The sequence below is a fragment of the Vicia villosa genome, unplaced genomic scaffold (genome assembly GCF_029867415.1).
Source record: "Vicia villosa cultivar HV-30 ecotype Madison, WI unplaced genomic scaffold, Vvil1.0 ctg.003641F_1_1, whole genome shotgun sequence".
NCBI lineage: Eukaryota > Viridiplantae > Streptophyta > Magnoliopsida > Fabales > Fabaceae > Vicia > Vicia villosa.
The window spans coordinates 65,147-89,328 of record NW_026706259.1 but is presented as its reverse complement, the minus strand read 5'-3'; the positions used below and the strand labels follow the sequence as shown (position 1 = coordinate 89,328).

Genomic DNA, 24,182 nt, shown 5'->3' with positions numbered 1-24,182 from the left:
TTGGTGTGAAGAAGAAATAGCAGTAGTAATAACGATGACATATGTAACAGGCTGAATTAGTAGCATAATTGGAATTAATAATAGAATCAACGAATAGTAGAATTTGAATTAGAATGATAAGAATTGTTGGTAGTAGATTAATTAATAAATTGAAGAATTAGTACCTAGATGTTTAGGGGCTGTTTTGTAATGATTAAGTTGATGCAATTGATGTATGTTTAAGTTGTTGTTTTCGTTGTTGTTGTTCTGGTTGTTGTTGTTGATACGTTGATTAAGTTGCAGGTCTTATGACCAATGTTGTTTAAGTTATTGATGATGCGTTGATTAAGTTGCAGGTCTTAGGACCAAGGTTGATTAAGTTGTTTGCGGTTGATGCATTGTTGTGGTGACGTTGTAGTTGTTGTTATTGTTGCATGCATACATTTGCATATTACGTTGGCCTGGATTGGAAAAATGTTTAAGTTGGCCTTGACGGCACCTGTTTAAGTTGGCCTTGATGGCACCATGTTGAAAAGTTGAAGGCTTATGCCTTGGCCTTAATGGCACCACGTTGAAGGCTTACGCCTTATTGAAATGCCTCGATAACCTGGCATATGTTTAAGTTTGGAGTTCTGCTCCAATGGTACCACATGCATTTGCACAGTTGAGTCGCATTTGAAGTTGTTGTTGTTATTACGTTGTTGTTGTTGTTGTTATTGTTATAAGTTGTTGTTGTTATACTTGTTGCTGATAATTGTTATTATACTTGTTGTTGATAAATAATTATTATAACCGTTGTTGCTATTTGTTATTATAACTGTTGTTTGAATAAGTATGAAGTGGTGAAATTGTATGATCTAATCTTAATATATTATTTATCATACGCTTGTTTATATTGTTGGATATCTCACCCTTCTGAATGATGTTTCCCTTCCATGGGAAATGGACAGGTACTCAAGAATAGCTATGGAAAACGAAGTATTTTTATGAAGTCTTTAGTTACTATTAGTTCGAGTTGGGTCTTGCTCTGATACGTAGCACTCGGGGGATGAACGATTGTCTTTTAATTGTTGTTATAACTATAAGTTGTTAACTTTTAAGTGGAATTTATGAAGTAATATGATGTTGGTGAAGTTGTTTTAGTTTAATAAAAATATTATGCGAAGTGAAGTTGAATAATTGATATTATTATTAATAAAAGTTGTTTTATTTTTTTAAAAGAGTAAACAGGTTTTATCGGTTCATCCGAGTTATGTGCTATGTATCTATGATATATGTGATTAAGTTGTTTGTTGTTTTACGTTGAATGTGACGTCCCAATTGTATGTTGAATTTCCGCACTCTGATTTTATTAAATATTCGTTGGGTAGATTTGGGGTGTTACACCTACCATACAAAGCTTCAAACGGAGCCATACCAATACTCGAATGGTAGCTATTGTTGTATGTAAATTCAATCAAAGGCAAATAACTATCCCATGTACCACCTTTTTCCAATACACAGGCACGCAACAAATCTTCCAATGATTGAATCGTCCTTTCAGTTTGACCATCAGTCTGCGGATGATAAGTAGAACTCAACCTCAACTTAGTACCCAAAGCCTTCTGCAAACCTTCCTAGAATCTAGATGTAAACCTTGGATCTCTATCTGACACGATACTCGAAGGAATACCATGTAGGCTCACTATTTTCTCAATATACAACTGAGCCAACTTCTCCATAGGATAGTCCATTCTCATCGGTATGAAGTGAGCAGACTTCGTCAGTCTGTCTACGATAACCCAAATGGCTTCACAATTCTTAGCTGTTCTCGGTAAACCAGAAACAAAGTCCATCGATATACTATCCCACTTCCATTCAGGAATAAATAAAGGTTGCATGGCTCCATACGGCTTCTGATGTTCGATCTTTGACTTCTGGCAAATCAAACAAGAGTAAATAAATTCAGCTATTTCCTTTTTCATTCCAGGCCACCAGAATAACTTCTTCAAGTCACGATACATCTTGGTAGCACCAGGATGAATACTCAATCCACAACGATGTCCTTCTTCCAAAATACTCTTCCTTAGTTCGGCAACATCAGGAACACAAACACGGTCTCCAAACCTCATTATGCCATTCTCATAAATTCTGAAATCACCTCCTTTGTCTTGGTTAATCAAAGTCAACCTGTCTACCATCTCAACATCAGTTTTCTGACCCTCTCGAATTTCTTCAAGGATCCCACTTGTCAACTTTAGCATACCCAATTTAATTCTATTAGGAGTACCTTCACATACTAAACTCAAATCTCGAAATTGCTCAATCAAATCCAATTCTCGCACCATCAGCATAGACATATGTAAGGATTTCCTACTCAAAGCATCAGCAACCACGTTTGCCTTACCAGGGTGGTAATTCAAACCAAAATCATAGTCTTTAAGGAATTCTAGCCACCTTCTCTGCCTTATATTAAGTTCTTTCTGATCAAAGAGGTACTTCAAGCTCTTATGATCACTAAACACTTCAAACCTTGAACCATACAGATAATGCCTCCATAGTTTCAACACAAATACCACGGCTGCCAACTCTAAGTCGTGAGTCGGGTAATTCTTCTCATGCACTTTGAGTTGCCTCGACGCATAAGCGACTACCTGTTGATTTTGCATCAATACACCACCTAAACCCATTAATGAAGCGTCACAATACACTACAAAAGATTCCGTCGGATTCGGCAAAATCAGAATGGGAGCACTAGTCAACCTCTTCTTCAACTCTTGAAATCCTTCTTCGCACTTTGAGTCCCAAATAAACGCTTGCCCTTTTCTAGTCAATTTCGTCAACGGTAAAGCTAACTTCGAAAATCCTTCTATAAACTTCCGATAGTAACCTGCAAGACCCAGAAAGCTACGAATTTTGGAAACAGACTTCGGAGCTTCCCACTGAGACACAGCTTCTACTTTCATCGGATCTACGGCAATACCATCCTTGGAAATCACATGACCAAGGAAGCTTACTTCGCTTAACCAGAATTCACACTTTGATAATTTGGCATAAAGCTTCTTCTCTCTTAATATCTCCAACACAATTCTGAGATGTTCCTTATGTTCTTCTTCGCTTTTGGAATATATCAGAATGTCGTCAATAAACACCACGACGAACTTATCGAGATAGGGATGAAAAATCCTATTCATATACTCCATAAAAACACCAGGTGCATTAGTAACTCCAAATGGCATCACAGTATATTCGTAATGACCATACCTCGTTCTGAATGCAGTCTTCTGAATATCGTCCGTCTTCACTCGAATCTGATGATATCCAGACCTCAAATCAATCTTACTAAACACACTTGCTCCGACCAGTTGATCCATCAAATCATCAATCCTTGGCAAAGGATACCAATTCTTGATAGTAACTTTATTCAGCTGTCCGTAGTCTACGCACAACCTCATAGACCCTTCCTTCTTCTTCACCAATAACACCGGTGCACCCCATGGTGACACACTCGGACGAATAAATTCCTTCTCCAGTAACTCTTCTAATTGACTCTTGAACTCAGTCAACTCTGATGCCGACATTCTATAAGGTGCCATCGACACAGGACTAGTTCTAGTAATCAACTCAATAGCAAATTCCACTTCTCTCTCAGGTGGCAACTCTCTAACATCTTCCGGAAAAACCTCTGGGAAATCACATACCACCGGAAATTCACTACTCACTGCCTTTCCTTTCCTCTCCATTGATGCAAATAACATAAACACGGCTGCTCCGTCCTTAACCGCCTCACCCACCTGTCTCGCAGTCATTGCTAAATCCTCGACACCGACCTCTTTAGGAAAGATAACCGTCTTTGTAAAACAATTGATATGAACTCGATTGAATTGCAACCAGTTCATCCCCAAAATAACGTCAAGTTGTTCCAGCGGAAGGCACACTAAGTCCATTCCAAACTTCCTACCAAATATATCAATAGGACAGTTCAAACATGCAGATGAAGTGGTCACTGAACCCGACGCAGGAGTGTCAATAACCATGCTTCCATTTATGCAAGATATCTCTAAATTTAACCTCTTAGCACAATCCAATGAAATAAACGAGTGAGTCGCACCACTATCAATAATCACAATCAAAGGTGTGTCATGTATGAAACACGTACCTTTAATCAATCTATCCTCTGGAGTAGTTTCTGATCCCGACAAGGCAAAAACCTTTCCTCCAGACTGATCCTTCTTTGGCTTGGTGCATTGCGGACTGATATGGCCTTCTTCACCACAATTGTAGCAAGTCACAGTCCTCATTCTGCAGTCAGAAGCAATATGACCTGCCTTACCACACTTGAAGCACTTCTTCTCCCCACTCTTACACTCGTTCCTTCTATGCCCAGGTTCACCACAGTTGTAGCACCTAACGGGAGCACCAGAATCTCCCCCACTAGGCCTTTTCCAATTACCAGCTTTTGGGTTTCCTCTACCATATGGCTTACCTCTATCCATAGGCTTCTTACCTTTCTTGTCAACCAACTCACGAGAGTGAGATGACTTCAGCTTAAGGTTATCCTCCTCGAAGATCCTACTACAGTCCACCAAGTCTACAAATCGCCGAATTCTCTGGTACCTTATTCCTTGCTTGATCTCATCACGAATACCATTCTCAAACTTGATGCACTTTGAGAGTTCACTAGCTTCATCATTGTTGTAGTGGACGTAGTACTTCGCCAACTCAACAAATTTCGAAGCATACTCTGGTACCGTCATGTTACCTTGAGTCAGCTCCAAAAATTCAATTTCTTTCCTGCCTTGAACGTCTTCAGGAAAATACCTCCTCAGAAACTCTCTCTTAAACACAGCCCAAGAAATGGCTACATCATCAGCATCCAATTCAGCTCTAGTAGCCATCCACCAGTCATTAGCCTCTTCGGACAACATGTGAGTACCATACCTCACTTTCAGGTTCTCAGCACAATCGATGACTCTGAAAATCCTCTCGATCTCCTTAAGCCACTTCTAAGCACCTTCAGGATCATGCGTGCCCTTGAACAATGGAGGATTATTCCTCTAAAAACTGTTCAACTTCCTGTCAGCACCAATCCCAGCTCCATTGGAATTCCCTCCCAGCACACTAGCAATCATGCCCAGAGCCTCTGCAATAGCATCATCATTCCTTCCACCTCTGCCAGCCATTGTTCTGCTTATTCGCAAAACAATTCCGTTAGAACAAAAGTATCGACAGTGATACACACACTAGTCGCATACAGGAAATAGTAACAAAACTCTGGTCACAACGACCGACTATGCTCTGATACCACTGTTGTAACACCCTTCTAAACCCCCGCGGCAATTAAAATAAAAATCAGAGTAAACATAAAACAAGGGTGCCACAATTAAGAAAATAATGAAAACCATAAGTCGTTCGTCATGCTTTATTAGGAACGGTTCACAAATTATCAAAATACATCATCGACACAACGGAATGTCATTCAACGGTATCGTAAAACATCACCAAACATAAACCAAACGATACATAATCCAACAATAAAATAGAGTATCATAAATAACTCTTAAGTCTATCGTTCCCCAGTGTTACAAATCAGAGCATGACTCGACACGGACTACGGACTAGCCTATGAGCTATCCTCACCAAACCAAGATGCCGCTACTCCTTAATCTAAAAATATCAACATGTAAGGTTGAGTCTCATTCGAATTAACAAGTATTATACAGTCATAAGTAATAAAACATCATAGAATTATCATTCACCCAATCACGACATGTATTCAGATTCATAACAACTGATCAAGCACCAAACACAAACACATCACCAAGTATAATGCACAATCGTTTGATCATACTATGTTATCATGCACATGAATGACTGACACTATGCATGTGGTACCATACATGGGCCAAACCCATCCAACTGATCTTTCATCATTTAGATACAGTCCAACCGGCACAAATTCCACACAATGGGAATTATGCCCACCATCTGATCCACAACGTCACCATCCATCACCAAAATGCATATGAATGAATGTTCACATATGACATACTTACAACATCACCGATCCGATGCTTCGCATCGTCTCATTACAACTCACCATTTCATCACCAATAAGCATGCACATGTATTAACAATCATTCAGTTATATCACATATAATCAAGTCAAAACACCACCCAATCAATTGAAATTCAAGTGGCTACACTACCACAACAACAACACATTGTTACATTCACACATATATATACACAGTGATATAGTCCATTAATTAAATTAAATCACCATTTAAAATCAAATAGGACTACTATCCATTTCATCAACTCATCACATAAAGCTTTAAATTAGCTTCGCAACGCTCAAAACGGCGCTCAAAACGGATGTATGGTTTGAAAGTTATGCCCTTTAGAAAATCTGTCAAAAATTTGCTGCCATGCGTCGACGCAAATCCCCCTTCAGGTCGACGCATTGGATTTTCTGTCTCCCTCGGGTATGCGCACGCTGACCCTATAGGTCGACGCATGCTGTCACCCAGGTCGACGCAAACTGATACTTAGGTCGACGCATCCTGACGCTTAGGTCGACGCATTCATCGCAGATGCAGAATTTTTCCGCGATTTCAACAAGTTTCTCCTCCCAATTTCATCCAAATCGCACCAAAACAGTCTCATCCCTAAAACATCATCAAATAACATATTGTAACACAAATATAACACGTTTAGAAGTCATTTAACACGAAACCACTCATCAAATTCATCAATTGCATCAAATCAACATAAACAACCTAAATCCCCAAAACCCCAAAAACCAAAACATGCAATCGAATCAAACAACAATCCTAATTAGTTCACTACCCCTGATTATATAATAATCACTAACCCGAAGAGTCCCCCTTTACCTCTAGAGTCGAATCTTTGAAGTTCCTCTTCTTCTTCTTCTTCTTCTCCTTTTCACGTATTTCCTCTCTTCTCAGACTTCTCTTTTGCCTCTAATTTCTTCTTTTTCCAATTTCCCTTATTTTATGAAAAATATAAAATATCTCAATAAGGCTTACATAGTTAACACCTCCCTTTTGCTAACCACTACACTAAGCCCAATTGTTTATTTTCTATAATATTCTTCACTAATTCACCAAAAATGCCAATTAATCCAATTAAATAATTTAAAATTCAATTAAATTAAATAATGGAAATATGGGGTGTTACAATTCGTATGCAAGTGATCAATTAATCCACAAGTGAACCATTATATAAGTTATTATCTTCATTCATCCTCAAAACAGGTATTATGTCTAAGATCAATTTAGAGCCACCTCTACCGATATGATATTCGATCTCTCAGAATAACTATAAAGATAAAGGGAATTAAACACAATGATTTATGAAAACTTATTCACAATCCCATCTCTGCGAATTAAGAACAAGTCAATATAAAAACCTAGGGCAAAAGTATGAACCCTATCTCTCGATTGATAGTTCAACAATGATATAAAATAAAAGCAAGGTTCTTTATTGATAATAAAACTTAAACAGTTGTTCACCGGGATTAATCAAAGTTATTGCATCTTCATAGGTTAACTACTACCTTAAACTCAACACAATGGGGTTTAGCTCTCCATAGACATGAAGAACACACAATACTTCATAGATGGATTCATCTTGATCAAAGGAATGTCTTCGATTGATGTTGAATTCTCCCTCGAATGTTGTTTTCAGCTCTGGAATATGAATGCTCTCTGAATTTCGCTCACCAAAGTTCTCCCACTTATGAGGATTAGGGCTTCTTTTTATAACAAAGTTTCTTTTTACGAAGCTCCCGCGGCGCGACACGGGTTAATGTTGGCTGAAGATTTCGTTTAGAAAGAATATTCTTTGAAGAGTTGGAATTCGAAGGAAGATGGTTAGTGATGACCATTTCTGAGATTAAAAATGGCTACTGATGGCCATGTTTCGAGAATGATTGTTTGAGTTGGAATGAAGATAGTTAGAATTGGAGCTAATTCGAAGTGAATTATCTTTAAAGACTTAAACGTTTTGCAAAATACGTAAGGTACTGAGGCTTAACGTGTTTTTCGTGGCATTCTCGGTTCTGATCACGTTGCCACGCGTCGAAAGAGGATTCAGGCGGGATGATTTGAATTTCGAAGTAGTCTGTGTAACCGCACAAGGATAGATGGCATCCCAGGGATTCTTATGAGCAACGTGGCATCAGATTAGTGTAGGACCGTTAGGGTCGAAATTAGTATAAATAAGGGTCTTAATGTTAGGATTCCGTGTGTTCATTTTGTACAAATCACTCATAAATCACTCAAGTATCAAGTGTTTAGAGAACGAGTTCGCTGAGAAATGTACGTATGACACCAACACCATTTTAAATACATTTGTATCTTTCTTTATTCAAATATCTTTTCAATTCCTTTTATTTTCTTTGTTTAACTTTCATTTCGAAGCACTTTACATTTCTGCATTTTACATTCATGCACGTTATATTTCTGCACTTTATATTCCTGCAATTTACATGCTTTTGTTTACGTTTCTTTTGTCGAAAGTCATATTAACATATGTAACAAGTGTTGTTTCTAAGTGAATATTCACGAGATCACATCATAAGCGAGTTTTCTTGCAGTCAGAACAAACAAACATGAATCGAATCATATCAAGAGACAATTGTTTGACTATGTCCTAGGATCAATCTAGTCGATCCTGCGAGTAACCAAAGCATATTTTATAGTTTGGAGGACTAGCGGTTGTTTACCGAAAATCACCGTAAACAAATTGGCACGCCCAGTGGGACAGTGTCAAACAGATTGTTATTAATTGATTGCTTTGTTTTGTCTAGAAAATATCAAGACCTTGTATGAACCTTAGGAACGGTAAATTAACCAACAGTGCACAACCGATTCCTAAACGAAGGTACAACAAGAAAATGGTCAATGCGGCCAGTGGAGGGGGAGATCAAGATCCCCCACAGGGGTCAGGAACAGTAGCTGCAAATTCTACGCACGTTTCGACTTCTACTCAAGGGGAACAAGATATACCGGTTTCGATAGGATCTGGACCCATAATTAGTTCCCAAGCTATACCCGAGATTATTTCAGGGACGACAGGGACTGTTCCGGTCTCGAGTTCAACTACCGTGCCCCCACTTACATGCGCAAGCGAGATACCACCTTTCTCGACAAACGCTGCAAGTCAATTATTTACTCCAGAACCATCAACCGCTTTCGAAGGTTGGAGACCCAACAATCCATTTGGAATGCCATATTCATACATGACAGGATTACGAGGAACAGGTCCTACATACACTACAACTAACCCAACAGCGTTTTCGCCTAATGTCGGTTCGATAGGTTGAAGCGCATAAAACACTGGTTTCTCTGCCCAAATACCTCCCTTAACCACAAATAGTCAAGCAGCATTTCGACAGGAGATGGATGCAAGTAACCATGATATGTTAGGAGTCCTCGCTAGAGAATTGGGGTCGATTTTCAATCCATTAGTAGCAAACATTACAAGGACTAACCAAGACAATGTGGAAACATATCAAAAAATATCGTCACAAATAGGGCGAATGGCGGATTTCTTAGGAGTCCCACAAAATAGGCGAAGAAATAACCAATCAACCTATCAAGAAGGGGACCCAGATCTAGAACCAATTCGAACCGCAGTACCGCCACCTAGGCCAACGCCAGTCGAACGAAACCAAGTGGTAGGTTTAGAAACTCGAAATCAAACGACTAACGTTGTTCGACAAGCAACTCCCCAGCAACAGTCTAATGTAGTCGTAGTGGGAAGAGATGAACATCCTGATGAAGTTGTGCATAGGGTTAGGAGAGACAATTTGACAACAGAAAACAATCTCACTGCCATGATAGAGAGAATAATGGCTAACAATTCGTCCCCCTTACCCGAATACATTATGCAAACAGAATTACCAAGAGGTACCAAGGTACCCAAATTTACGAAGTTTTCAGGGGACACTAGTGAATCGACGGTGGAACACATAGCCAGATATTTGACGGAAGCAGGAGATCTAGTGGGGAACGAGGATTTAAGAATTAAATACTTCCCCAGTTCGCTAACAAAAAATGCTTTTGTTTGGTTCACCACATTACCCCCAAATCCCATAGACGCATGGGCACACTTGGAGAGATTATTCCATGAACAATTCTATATGGGTCAAACCAAGATAAGTCTGAAAGAATTGGCTAGCATCAAGAGGAAATTCACAGAGCCTATAGATGATTACTTAAACAGGTTCCGTTTGATGAAATCAAGATGCTTCACGGTTGTCCCAGAACACGAATTGGTCGAAATGGCTGCAGACGGTCTAGATTATTCAATCAGAAAGAAACTATATACCCAATACCTAAGGGATATGGCTCAATTGGCAGATAGGATTCGACAAGTCGAACGACTAAAAGCAGAAAAGGCCAGAGCAAATAAAAGTTACAAGAAGGAGAGGGTAGCATATGTAGAGGCCGAAGACATTGATGGCGAATCTTTCGAGGATTCATACAGCATGGAAGAGGTCGAAATAGATCTTGCTGAATTAAAAGAAGCACCACCTTATTCTTGCAAATTTCTCACCCCTGCCAATGGAAAAAATCCAGTAGACAATGATAAAAACGATAGATTTCCTAAGAAAACTTATACATTTGATGTCACTAAGTGTGACAAAATATTTGATTTATTAGTAAAATATGGCCAGATGATAGTGCCACCTAATTCCAAAGTTCCTCCGTTAGAACAACGGAAGAAGCGAGGCTTTTGCAAATATCATGGTTTTTTAGGCCATAAAACCTCACAATGTTTTCTTTTCAGGGATCTAATTCAGAATGCTATCAAGGACGGACGTTTGAAATTCGCTGATAAAGCCAAGAATCATATGAAGGTTGACACAGACCCTTTGAATGTTGCTGCCACTAACCTGTGTGAACCACTCGACGTCAACATGGTGGAAGTGTCTGAAGTAGATGTTGCTGAATCGGAGATAATTTCAACTGGAAAGCAGGCTACTGAAAGCCTAAATGACAATGCAGTCTTCAACACTGATGTTGAAGAATCCTTCGATGCAGATATGACTGAAGATCTCAAAGGAAAAACTAGCGAGGCCACTGAAGACCTCAGGGTGAAACTCCAGCAGATACAGATTTCTGAAGCTCCTCCGGCAGTTGTTAACATGGTCAATGTTAGGCGGCCTTTGTCTGAAATAGAAGAACTAGAAAAATGGCTGATAAGGGAGAAAGGAAACATTGAAATCCCACCAAGAGGAGAAAGTTTGAAAGATTATCTCTGGAATTGCCATGAGAAGAATGGCGGAAAAATGCTGATGTGCCCAAGGTGTTCAATCATGCTGAATCGAAGGGTTCAGGCTAATTTCGAAAGGGCCCTACGAGAAAGATTGGAACAACCCTGGAGAGGAGGAAACCTATTGCTAAAGGTGTACCCAAGGATGGAAGAAAGCTTAGTGGGTTTCTTGATCAAATGTCACAAATTGTGCCCCAGATGTGGAGCAGTCTATGACGAATTGCTGGCACGATCATTCGAAAGGGTGTATTTCTACATGGGTCGAGAAACTCAGGGACTTCGTCCCAACCTGTATGGGTTTGATAATTGGACCCCATCAAAGAGGCCTGACAGCCTGCATCCTAGAGCTCGAAGGGTCACATTCAAAGTCCCTACAGACATACCCAGGGATAAATGGATGCAAGCTGGTGCGAGAACCAACAAATGGCAAACTTGGGACCAAGGGGGAAGAACTGCAATGGCATATAGGAAGCAATTCCAAACCTCAAACCGAGAGGTGTACAGGTTGGAGAATTACAAAGGCAAAAATCCTATGTCTAGATCCCAATGGAGAAGGCACCAGAGGATGAAGAAGGCCCAAAGGGAATACAAACCAAGGGAGATTGGAGAGTCTAGTAGCAACCAAATCCCAACGCAGGGGGCAAGGACAAATAAACCTCCAGTGGAGCGCAAGTTGTTCGATTCTGAAAATTAGAAGGAAGAAGAAAAGATGCATTCCAGCCCTTGGAAAGAAGACGATAGAATGACAAATGATTTTGACTCAGATGGAGTGTTATCTATAAATCTCAATTGCAATGTTGTGTCAGTACTCCCTTATGAGTTTAACCAAGAAACAGAAGTTGAAGATTGTGAGGAAGCTGATGTGGAAGAGATGGCCAGACACAAACCTGTGTGTTATTATGTGCTAAACAACGGGGCAGTTGAAGAGTAGAATGCCTTCTTCGAGAGGCCTGATGAAGGTATGAGAAATCATCTAAAACCACTCTACATAAGGGCTAAGATTTAAAATGTTGGCATAAACAAAGTCCTAGTAGATGGGGGGGGGGGCAGCGGTGAACCTAATGCCCCAATACATGTTGAAGAGAATTGGTATGTTCGATACTGATATAAGGCCACATAACATGGTCTTGTCTAACTACGAAGGCAAAATAGGGCAAACTCTCGGTGTCATTCAAGTGAATTTAACTGTAGGATCGGTCACAAGACCAACGTTGTTCATGGTGATACCAGCGAAGGCAAATTACAATCTTCTGCTAGGAAGAGAGTGGATCCATGGAGTTGCCGCAGTGCCTTCGACAATGCATCAAAAATTAACCATTTGGAGGGAAGATGGTATAGTAGAGAACATTGAAGGGGATCAGAGTTACTACATGGCTGAAGTTAATCAAGTCAATAAAACCAGCTTCGACAGGAATTTGGCAAACATAGGGCCTTGCCATGCTGCAGAAGATATATACACCCCAAATAAGAATGCTTTATACTATTTGTCTTTACACCCAAATGGATTCCAATGGAATAGAGAAATAATGGACGGTCCAGAAGATACCGCACCAATAGAGCATTTTCCAACAATACGGCCAACAGGCTGGGACGACGACATTGATGATGTCTAAATCATCCTTCTTCGAAAATATTTCGGCTTACATAGCCGAGAACAAAAGAAAAACCGCTCTCGAAGCCGAATTATCAAACATGATTGTTGGTGCAATTCCAAGAAAGGAAGAAACGACGGATTCTGGTACGCATTCGATCCCTCAATTCCTTGAAGACACAGTTCAAGCCGAAAAGATCTCAGGTGAAGAGTTGAGTCAAAGGCTGGACGCAATCTACGACGAAGAACCCTTGGGATTCGAGAAAGACCCAATGGGGGCAAATATAAAATTGTTAGCCCAAGATCCACTCGAAGAAGTAAATCTTGGAGACGGAGATCAGAAGAGGGTAACATATGTCAGTGCAAAATTAGAGCCAACATTGAAATCAAGAGTCATTAAGTTATTAAAAGAAAACAAAGATTGCTTTGCATGGGATTACGATGAGATGCCTGGTTTAGGGCGAGATTTGGTCGAATTAAAGCTACCCATAAAAGAAGGAAAAAAGCCCATCAAGAAGACTCCTAGGAGGTTCGCACCAGAAATTCATTCGAAGATCAAAGCAGAGGTCGAGAGACTTCTACGATGCAAGTTCATCAGAACCACGAGGTATGTTGAATGGATTGCTAATATTGTGCCGGTTATTAAAAAGAACGGTTCATTAAGAGTATGCATAGATTTTTGTGATTTGAATGCAGCAACGCCTAAGGATGAAAATCCCATGCCTGTGGCAGAAATGCTAGTAGATTCAGCCGCAGGCTTCGAATATCTAAGTATGTTGGAGGGATATTCTGGGTATAACCTGATCTTCATTGCAGAAGAAGATGTGTCCAAAACAGCTTTTCGTTGCCCAGGGGAAATAGGCACCTACGAATGGGTGGTAATGTCTTTTGGTCTGAAAAATGTTGGGGCAACTTATCAAAGGGCAATGAATTCTATATTCCATGATTTTATAGAAAATTTCATGCAATTATACATAGATGACATTGTTGTAAGGTCTGTTTCAGATAACATTCATCTTGACCATCTGAGCCAATCATTCGAGAGATGAGAAAACATGGCTTAAAGATGAATTCCCTTAAATGTGCTTTCTTTGTGCAGGCTGAAGATTTCCTGGGCTTCGTAGTCCACAAAAAGGGAATAGAAATTAATCAAAATAAAACAAAGGCTATTATGGAAACAAAGCCTCCATCCACGAAGAAAGAACTACAGTCATTACTAGGAAAGATAAACTTCTTGAGAAGATTTATCTCAAACTTGAGTGGACGCACGCATGCTTTTTCCCCTTACTTCGACTCAAGCAAGGAAAGTTCGAATGGCGTGCTGAACATCAAGAAGCTTTTGAAAAAATCAAGCAATACTTGGTGCATCCACCAATATTGTCTTCCCCAGATGGGAAGAAGCACATGCGCCTGTATATTTCAGCTTCAGATAATACAATAGGCAGCATGTTAGCACAAGAAGATGACAATGGTGTCGAAAGAGCTATTTATTATTTAAGTAAAGTACTCAATGATGCAGAGACTAGGTATAGCGCAATAGAAAAACTCTGCCTTTGTTTATATTTCTCTTGTATCAAACTCAAGTATTATATAAAGCCAGTTGATGTTTATGTTTCGTCTCATTGTCATGTTATTAAGCATATTCTATCAAAACCAATATTGCATAGTCGAATTGGCAAATGGGCTTTAGCCCTCACTGAGTACTCTTTGATATTTCAACCTCTTAAAGCAATGAAAGGTCAGATCGTGTCAGATTTCATTGTTGACCATGCAGTGGTTGAGAATCCTCAACAATATGTAGATTTGAAGCCTTGGAAGTTATACTTTGATGGTTCAACTCATAAAGAAGGAACCGGCGTTGGAATACTGATAATTTCTCCTGATGGAATTCCAACAAAGCTCAAGTACAAGATTGAAGGTCCCTTATACTCCAACAACGAAGCTGAATACGAAGCACTGATCGCTGGACTTGAAGCTTTGTTAGAATTGGGGGCAACCAGAGTCGAAATTAAAGGAGACTCCGAACTAGTGATTAAGCAACTGACGAAGGAATACAAATGTATCAAAGAGAATTTGATCATGTATTTTGTCATAGAAAACAGGCTGCTTAAAAAATTCGAGTACGTGGGTTTAAGTCACGTTTCAAGATTTAATAATCAAGAAGCAAATGATTTGGCACAGTTAGCCTCAGGATACAGAGTATCAAAAGAAAACTAGAAGAGCCGATCGAAGTAAGAGGCAAAGCAATGGCCACCAAGCTCTCCCCAAGTGATCTGGAGAATTCACAATTAGGTTTCGCTAACAAAGAGGAGTTTGAAGTTTTAAATATAGACTCGTTAGCAGACACAGATTGGAGGAGTACAATTGTGAACTATTTAAAAGATCCTTCGACAGACACAGATAGAAAGGTAAAGTATCGAGCCTTATCATACTTCTTGATGGGAAATGAATTGTTTAAGAAGACTCCTGAAGGAGTTTTGCTAAAATGTTTAGGTGAAGCGGAAGCGTATTTGGCCCTCTCAAATGTACATAGTGGAGCATGTGGTGCACACCAAGCGGGGCACAAAATGAAATGTCTTTTGTTTCGGTACGGAATGTATTGGCCCTCTATGTTAAAAGATTGCATAGAATTTGCTAAAGGATGTCAAGAGTGTCAAGAACATGCAGGTATTCAACATGCTCCTGCAAATGAATTAAGTTCAATAATAAAACCATGGCCTTTCAGAGGTTGGGCATTAGATTTAATTGGGGAAATCCACCCCAAGTCTTCTAAAGGTCAAAGATATATTCTAGTAGGGATAGACTACTTCACAAAATGGGTCAAAGCGATACCACTTGCAAATGTAGGTCAAGAGGCTGTGATTGAGTTTATTCAAAGACACATTATATACAGATTCGGAATCCCAGAAAGTATAACCACAGATCAAGGATCAGTGTTTACTGGGCGGAAGATGCAAGATTTCGCCAAAGAAATGGGGTTCAAGTTGTTTACTTCTACACCTTACTACGCTCAGGCAAATGGACAAGTTGAAGCAGCAAATAAGATAATAATTGGTCTCATAAAGAAACACGTAGGGGAAAAAACCCAAGAGTTGGCATAAAACTTTGGACCAAGCACTCTGGGCCTGTCGAACGTCGCCAAAAGAAGCTACAAACACTACACCTTTCCAATTGAGGTTCGGACACGATGCAGTGCTTCCAGTTGAGATATACTTGCAATCAGTCCGAATCCAAAGACAGGCAGAAATTCCTCCAAACATATATTGGGAATTGATGATGAACGAATTGGTAGATTTAGACGAAGACAGACTTCGAGCGCTGGAGATGATAAAATGACAAAAATAAAGGGTGTCCAGAGCATATAATAAAAAGGTGAAAGGTAAAACATTTATTAATAATGACTTAGTTTGGAAAGTTATTTTACCTATAGATCGAAAGAATCAGGCACTAGGTAAATGGTCCCCACACTGGGAAGGACCCTTTCGAATCTTAAAAGTATTCTCGAATAACGCTTACGAGATAGAAGAGTTGGCAGAAGATCGTAGTATCTTGAGGGTAAATGGGAAGTATCTAAAAAGATACAAACCAAGCATGCACGAAGTAAAAATTGCAAAAACGTAGATATTCAAAGTATACTACGTAGGCCAAAATGGTTGAACAAACACCAAAATGGCTTCGTGTTCAAGCAAGATATTTGGCAAATAAAGTAAAAAGACAAAGCAGTGCCAAAATACTTTTCATTAAGAATAGGAGAATACATTCATTTTGGGGATTATGTTTCCACCAACTACAGAAATAAAAGCATTCTAGAGGCTATTAAAAGGAGCATTCAAAAATAAAAAAAATAAAACTAAGACCTATAACATCTCCATCAAAAGCCTCAGACAACGCACCCTCTAGTTAATCCTTTGTTCCAAACCCTCCAAGGATAGCAGGGGCAAGCTTTCTGCTTCGAACATGTCTAGAGATCCCGAACTACGCATTCTTCTCACTTTACCCTTTTTGAGAAACATGTAGGACAACAATCTTCCATAAGGAAGACATGTCACTACACCTTGACGAGCGCCAGCCATAGAAACAGCTTCGACAAGCTGTTTGAAGATCAGTATTGGAAAGTTGATTTTCTTTCCCCGGAGGGCACAGAGTATGAACTCCAGATCCTCCATCATGATGCTGTATAGATCATGGTTTCGTGGACGAAAGTTGCCCACTAAAAGCCGGTGCCAAATCCTAATGACTTTAGCACTAAAAGGATCATTGTCCATGAGGGCCCTCAACGTAACATAGGTAGTCATGTTGATGGTGTTGTCATCAAACACTTCTCCAAGATTGTTACATCTCAGCAGATCAGAAATGGTTGAGGGAGTAATGGTAATGTGAGCCCTTCGAACCTCAGACACAATGGTGGTTCTCCCTTGTGGATCTATGTGCAGGGACGCAAACATCCAGAAATCTGCTAACATGTTAGGATAAACAGACCCCTCCAGGATTTTGTGATAAAACTGGAGTTGTTGGTTGGCAAAGAGTGCGCTGATACTGATGTGGTTCTCATCAAACTCTTCCTCAGAAAGTTCGAATTCCTTTTTGATGCAGGATCTGATGGTAGCATAAGTCAAGGGTTGCGCCATTTGGAGAAGGAGAATGCAAGAGGTTTTGCCAAAATTTGTATTTGAAAGAAGGTAAGGGGAAAAGAGCAAACTTTGATAAGAGTTTGGGGAAAGTATGAAGAAAGGAGTAGAATGCTAAAGCTTTATATAGAATACGTTGGCCATTAAAGAACGGTTCATTTTTTTGATTGGACTGCGTTTGGTATCCCGAAGAGAAGTTATGGCCTCCGCCGTTTCCCGCCTTGGAAGTTGAAGTGTAATCATGTTGAAAACTGATACACGCACATCTCAAATAGATGTTTTGAAAAAGGTGATGTCATCATTTAATGATGGTTACGGCTAAGGGAAATGGAAACGTCAAGTCTGGGCGTGAGAGGCTGCGAAGAGTAATCATGTCACGTGGGGGCATTATTAAAGTCATTATGATAATAAAAATAATTTTGACAATTTTTAGGAATTGTTAAAACGCTACTCGTGACAACTACAGAATTTGAAGTATGGAAGATTGAAAGTTAAAGTTGCATATACATTCCTGAGGAAGTTTGATTACAAAATCAAGAAAGGAAAGAACTAAGTACGAAACACAAAAAAATAGTACAAGGTCCAAAGTGGCTAATTAAAATCCTTGGGAAGATTATCTTTCATCTTCGAATATTGAGTTTCCCATAAAGACATATGACGTTCGATTAATGCCTGTTGTCTTTTCAGTTCTTCGATCTCTGGCACCAGCTTCAGTGCCATCTCGAAGTGTCGAATCCCTAACTGCGCCACTTCAGTCAATTCTTCCTGATTGGTTTGTTGGATTGCTACTTGACGAGACTGGGCATTCTTTATCTTCTCTTCGAGGAGTTCAATTTCTTGTTTCCAGGATTTGATATTCGCTTCACAATCTTCATATTCTTCCTGGTTCTTCGAACGTTCAAGCTTAAGGGCGTCAACCTTTTTTGTTGCATCATTAGCAGCTTTCCATGAAGAACTATGAGAAGTCACCTTTGTTGTGAGTTGTTCGTCAATATTCCGTTTTCGAAGAAGATTAGATTGGAGTTGATCAATTAGAGAACCCAGTAAAACAATCACTTCTAAGACTTCCTCTAAGACCAGAAGTAGATCCACTTTCTTCAAAAGATTGTTTAAGCTATAACATTTGGTGGAATCCTTGCTTAGAGCTTCAACGAGGTTGGTTTCGAATAACTTTTCCCTTATTTGACGAAGGAGATTAGGAATATCATCCTTGTCGCCAGTACCCGCCAGGACATTAGAAGAAGTTCCAAGTCCAATGGGCGAAACGTTATCAACACTCATCATGGTCTTGAGGAAGCTTACGGGATCAGTTTTCTTGAGTTGCTCCAGTTCTGAAGGAGTAAGTATTGCGGAGGCCTGCTTCGAAGTAGTCACAGGAGTGACTATAGTTCCGAAGGTCGAAGTTTCATGAGGACCAGGTGTAGGCAGTTTGGAAGTTTCCTCTGTAGCATCTTGCTCAGATATAGTATCTTCGCTGCCAGTTGGTTGTCCGGCTGCATTATCACTATTCGAACATTGAGGGTTTTCCCCCATATTTTCATCTTGATGAATAGGTGGAGACTCATCATTTGAATGGCTTTCTTCAGCAGGCACAGTTGGAATGATGGTTGCAAGGGGTTGAGCGTCTTCGAGAACTGGAGAAAGCACAGGAGATTTGTGTCGAGGAACACCTGTGTTGAACAGTTAGAATTAATAAAAATGGAAAGTTGCAAGAAATTCATTTGTCATTCGAAAAGGCAGACATTTACCTCGAAGATTGTCAAGATCAATGTTTAGACTTGAGGTTTTGAGATCAGAAGTAGCTGTGCCCACATCATCCTACATTTACAAGGTAAGATGTGAACTTAATCATTAGAATTAAAGTTTGAAAAAATGATTAGATTGTGAAATCCAAATACCTTGGTTGGAATGTTGTCTGGGCTTGAGTTGTGGCTCTCTACAATGGGGATAGTACTAGCAGCCTTCAAGGGTGATTAATCAGAAGATACCTTGTCACTTGACGAAGTAAGCTTCAAAGTCCCAGATCCCTTTCCTTTGGCTGAAGGGGTGGCAGCTTTCTGTCTTTTCTTTATTTCTTGTCTAGTACGAGGAGGAGATTTATCTTCGTCGTCTGAAGCAGCTGTCTGAGGAATTTTTCGATTCGAAGACGCTGGAGGTTTCGAGCTCTGAAATACATATTAAAACCAAGTGAGTAATATTCATAAAATTTCACAAGTTAAAATATAACGTATGTATGTACCGTGGGTTTCTTGCCAGTGGTGACAGAATCACTCCCACTCGCCTTGATATTCCTTGAAGCTCCAGAACCCTTATGTGCAGGGGCCTCTTTGATATTTCTCTATCGAGTAACGGCTGCGAACAAAATGTAAATCAGTATTTCAGTAAAGAAAGAAAAGTTAGTCGAAGGATTGTCTAAACCCCAACCTTCAGGTATTGGAGTCAAGACACGAACGTGCTCAAGGCCTATATGAAGATGTCCTTTGAAAGTATCCAAGGTATGCTTAGTCGGGACCACTCGTTCAGCGCGTTTTTTAGATTCTTCCTGAAGAATTTTTATGAGATTCCCACACACAAACCAGTCTGGAAAAGGAGGGCTTAAGGCCACCCCAAAGTCAGCACTAGGAAGAGACCGAGTGAAGGTCAGTTATCTCAAGAAGTCTAGAGCTAGAGAGTTTTATAGGTTGTTAGTCACAGGGGGTACCCTGTGCAGGTGTTAGTCACAGGAGTTGCCGCTGCAAGTTGTTAGTCACAGGGTTGTCTGTGCGATTGTAATCGGTTCGGTTATAGTGAATTAATTTCTCGGTTGAGAGAGGAAGAATCACCTCGGAAGGGTGGACTGAATTATCCTGAGAATTCTCAAGTGAACCAGTATAAAAATACCGAGTTCTTTCCTTCTTGCATCTTTTTGTTATTATCCATAGTAAAGAACTTGTAGTTTCAAGAAATGGGAATGTTTTTATAAAAAGATTTGTGTTTTAAAAACCTTATTCAAACCCCCTATTTCTAGTGTTTTTCAAACCTTCAATTAAGTGTTTTAAAAGTTGAATGTTGAGAATTTCGCGACTTATTAATATAAAGTTGTTTTGTTTTTCAAAGGTTAAATTATGTTGTTATCGGTTCATCTGAGATAAGTGTTGTGTATTTGATTTACAGGTGACTAAAATGTCGTTGTTTTTAAGTTTAAAATATAGCATCTCATATGTTTGTTGAAACTTTGAAACTCTGATTTTATATTATTCGCCGGGTAGAAATGGGGTGTTACACTTTTGCTTGTTCTAAGCACCATAATCAGATTATTTTACTTGCTTTTGAGTTATGGACCAAGTGCTTTCACCATTTCCCATTGAATTTCTCCATTTATGGCACAAAGTTAACACTTCCATTCTTGTAAAGCTACTTTAATCACCAACAACTCTTGCATTGAGCCTCTACATTGTTTGTTCTGCACCAAAAGAAAACCAAAACAAACAAGCAACACTCTAGAACTCAGAAGAATCACCCTACACCATGTTTAAAGAAAGAGCAAGTACCATGGAGACCATAAATTTCTCCTTTCTTCACAAACAAGCAGAGTGACACAACTTGGGCATGGGAGCTCCAAATGATCTGATTCCTTCACCCACAAACCCTAAATTTGGCCTATAATTAGAGAGTATTGCCTCTAAAATCAAACACACCAGAATTCTCCAATTCTCCCCCTCACTTGAAACTTCAAAATTTGGTCATTTGCATTTACATAGCCATTTTAAGTTCTGAGAATTCTGAGTGTCAAACAATCTTTGAGATAGCTTCTAAACATCATTTGGAAGATGTCTACCATACTCACCACCTTCAGAAATATTCCAAACCCAAAATCATCGTCAAACTTCCATGAAAGAGCTTCCTTGAACCTTAAACATCAAACTCATCCCTGGTCCAAGCATTATCCAAAATTTCACCTCAGATACCTTCTATATATCATATAGAAGCTATCCAAATCATTAACAAACTTCTATAACACTTGGAACATAGTTTTCCATTTTCATTTTTCCTGTTTTGCAGGTTCAGTCGAGTAGCTCCTTCCAGGTGTGCTCGAAGTCAAGCAAGCATTCATTTAGCTTCTATAAGGTGCTAGGAAGCTGTTTGGATCATTAAAACACTTCAGTAACACCTCTAACCAAGGATTCGATTTCTAGCTTCAAGAGGTAAAAACTCAAACTTGAACTCAGCGATTGAGGTATCATTTTCAATAAAGCTCGATACCATTGTGTTTAGAACCATGTAAGGAAAAGCCCTCTAGTTTCACTCATTTATTCATCATGTAGACCATTTAATTTTATTTTGAAATTCTAGGGTTCATAACTTCTTTCCAGAAATTCAAGAGTTGTAGTTAAAATAAATGTTTGATTGATACATGTCTGGAATCGTGGTGAAAAAAGAGTGATTTTCATGTTTATAGTTTGTTAAATGATTGAGCTTTGAACATGATTTATTTTTTGAAACTCACGAGTCAGAGGTTGAAGATGAAGGTAAACCTAAACTCATAACTCATTTTATATTATATATTTATGCGCGCGTTTACAAAACAGTTATGGCGCGTTGTTCAGTGGTAAAGTTTTATATTGATAACCATTAGGGCGTGGTTCAAACCTCCCTAGGACCAAACTTAATTTTTTACTACTTGTTTCTTTTTTTTTTACAACTTTAAACATTTATTAAAAATAGCAAAAATATTTATTTTAATGTAATTTTTTACACACTCTTTATTTAACTTGTTTATTTTATGAATACATTTTAAAAATCCAAAAATATTATTTATTTAGTCATTTAAAAATTAAAAGAAAAGTCTTTTTATGCTTTTAAAAGCTTCTAAAATCATTTCTTTTAATATTTTTCACCAAGTTAACTCCTAACATTTTTGTGTGAATCTTTTTAGGGTTAGGTTAAAGTTACCTTGACAACACCATGTTCCCTTAAACCAACTCTCTTTTAGGGTTGGTCTTTTAAATCAAATGAAAAATCAATTAGGATTAGGTGCGTTTCAAAAACCCTAATATTTCAAAACCCTAATTTGAAATTCCTTTGATCTCTAGCAAGGCCATGTTAATATAACTTGTTTGCTTTGATCTCTTCTTGTTTGTGTACTTGTACATACTTGTTGATATTTTTATCCTTGTACATTTAAGCTTTATTCATGGTCTTATCATTGTATATACATACTTTTCTTACTAACCACATGCATGAGATATCCATCCATTATCCATCATATTCATTCATATATTAAATGATTCAAAGGTATAAACATGCCCTTATTCATCATTTACATTTGAGTCTTACACATTGATCTCTTGGTTATACTCACTTGTTTACCTTTATGATACACATGTTATCACACTCATCACTATAGGTACTCATGATTTGATTGCTTAAATTATTGTTGAAATATCGAAAGGAATGAGAATGGTATTGACTAAAATTGTCATGATACTCAATCTCCCTTCCAATCTCTTTTACTTTGTGCTTAGTATTGTTAAAGTTTTGCCCCCCACTTATTTTAAAAATGGTTTTGTATTGTTAAAGCTCAACCATTTTAAAATCAACCCTTGGGTTTGTATTTTTAAAGCTCAACCAACTTCTTTTAAACCCTAGCCTTGTATTGTTAAAGTTTATCTCTTTTATTAAAACCTGTTAAGTATTATTAAAGCTTAACATTTTAAAAACTCGTCGAGTATTGTTAAAGCTCAACACCCAAAAAGATTTTGGCCACTTGGCCTTTTATTTTCCTTTTAAGAGAAACTACAAAAGCTCTGACTTCCCTATTTCACTTAAGGGGTATGTAGGCATGAGACGCGATGTCTTACCGAGCTCACTTTTAAAAACTTCTTCTCTCATCCTCCCACTCTACTTAATTAAAAAAAAAACACAAAGGCATTTTATAACAATAATAAACAATAAAAAGGTTCCTACGGAGTACTGTAGATGTGAGGGGTGCTTAAAACCTTCCCCTTGCATAACAAACCCCCAGTACCCAAATCTCTGATAATTTTATTAATTATGATTTTAAAAACTTCTGTGGGTTTTATTTTGCTCTTTTTCCCATTTCCTTTGGAAATGATAAAGCGCGGTGGCGACTCTATTTAAAATATGAGCTAAGTCAATCAATGACTTTAGTCTCACGAATTTCACTGCTACAATATGGCCGGTTGCGAGCCGGTTCGCCCAATTTTAGAATTTTCAAAAAAAAATCAGTTGTTTCTCGATTTACGTGTTTTGGACTGGTTCGGCCCATTGATCCTTTTGTCAATGGGTTGTGTTTTTTAGACTTTATTTGTTGAGTATTTACTATTATAAATACGTATCTCCCAACTTCTATTTGTTTTTTTCGATTTCCAATATTATCAGTACCAATAACTAATAAATGTAAATGTAGTACATTGGTTAGTAGAAAGGTCGATACTTAAGGAACCATTTTTTATTGATAATTTCCTTCCAACCCTATTCTGATTCCAACGTATGTACCTAAATGTAGAGAATAAGTAATTGGAAAATGAGAAAACAGACCTTTGGAGTTCACTTCTATTCATTCTTTCAAACCATATTCTTCCATATTAATGCTTTCATCGATTATATAGGCTGAGTAATAGGATTTCTATCAACTTTGTTCATTCTAAGCTACTCTAAATAAATAAGACACAACACTTCACACATTTCAATAAATA

At 38.6% G+C, this 24,182-nt stretch overlaps 1 protein-coding gene across 1 annotated transcript in view; it reads right to left on the bottom strand.

Moving 5' to 3' along the window:
• LOC131641299 (uncharacterized) overlaps positions 1-20,403 on the bottom strand; it is a 30,681-nt gene extending 10,278 nt beyond the window's left edge. The window contains exons 1-4 of the mRNA XM_058911602.1: positions 20,365-20,403; positions 19,762-19,836; positions 19,571-19,649; positions 18,859-19,154 (exon numbers count right to left, since the gene is read on the bottom strand). Coding sequence (XP_058767585.1) covers positions 18,859-19,154; positions 19,571-19,649; positions 19,762-19,836; positions 20,365-20,403 — 489 coding nt within the window. The remainder of the gene's footprint in view (positions 1-18,858; positions 19,155-19,570; positions 19,650-19,761; positions 19,837-20,364) is intronic.
• Between the last annotated feature and the right edge of the window lie 3,779 nt (positions 20,404-24,182).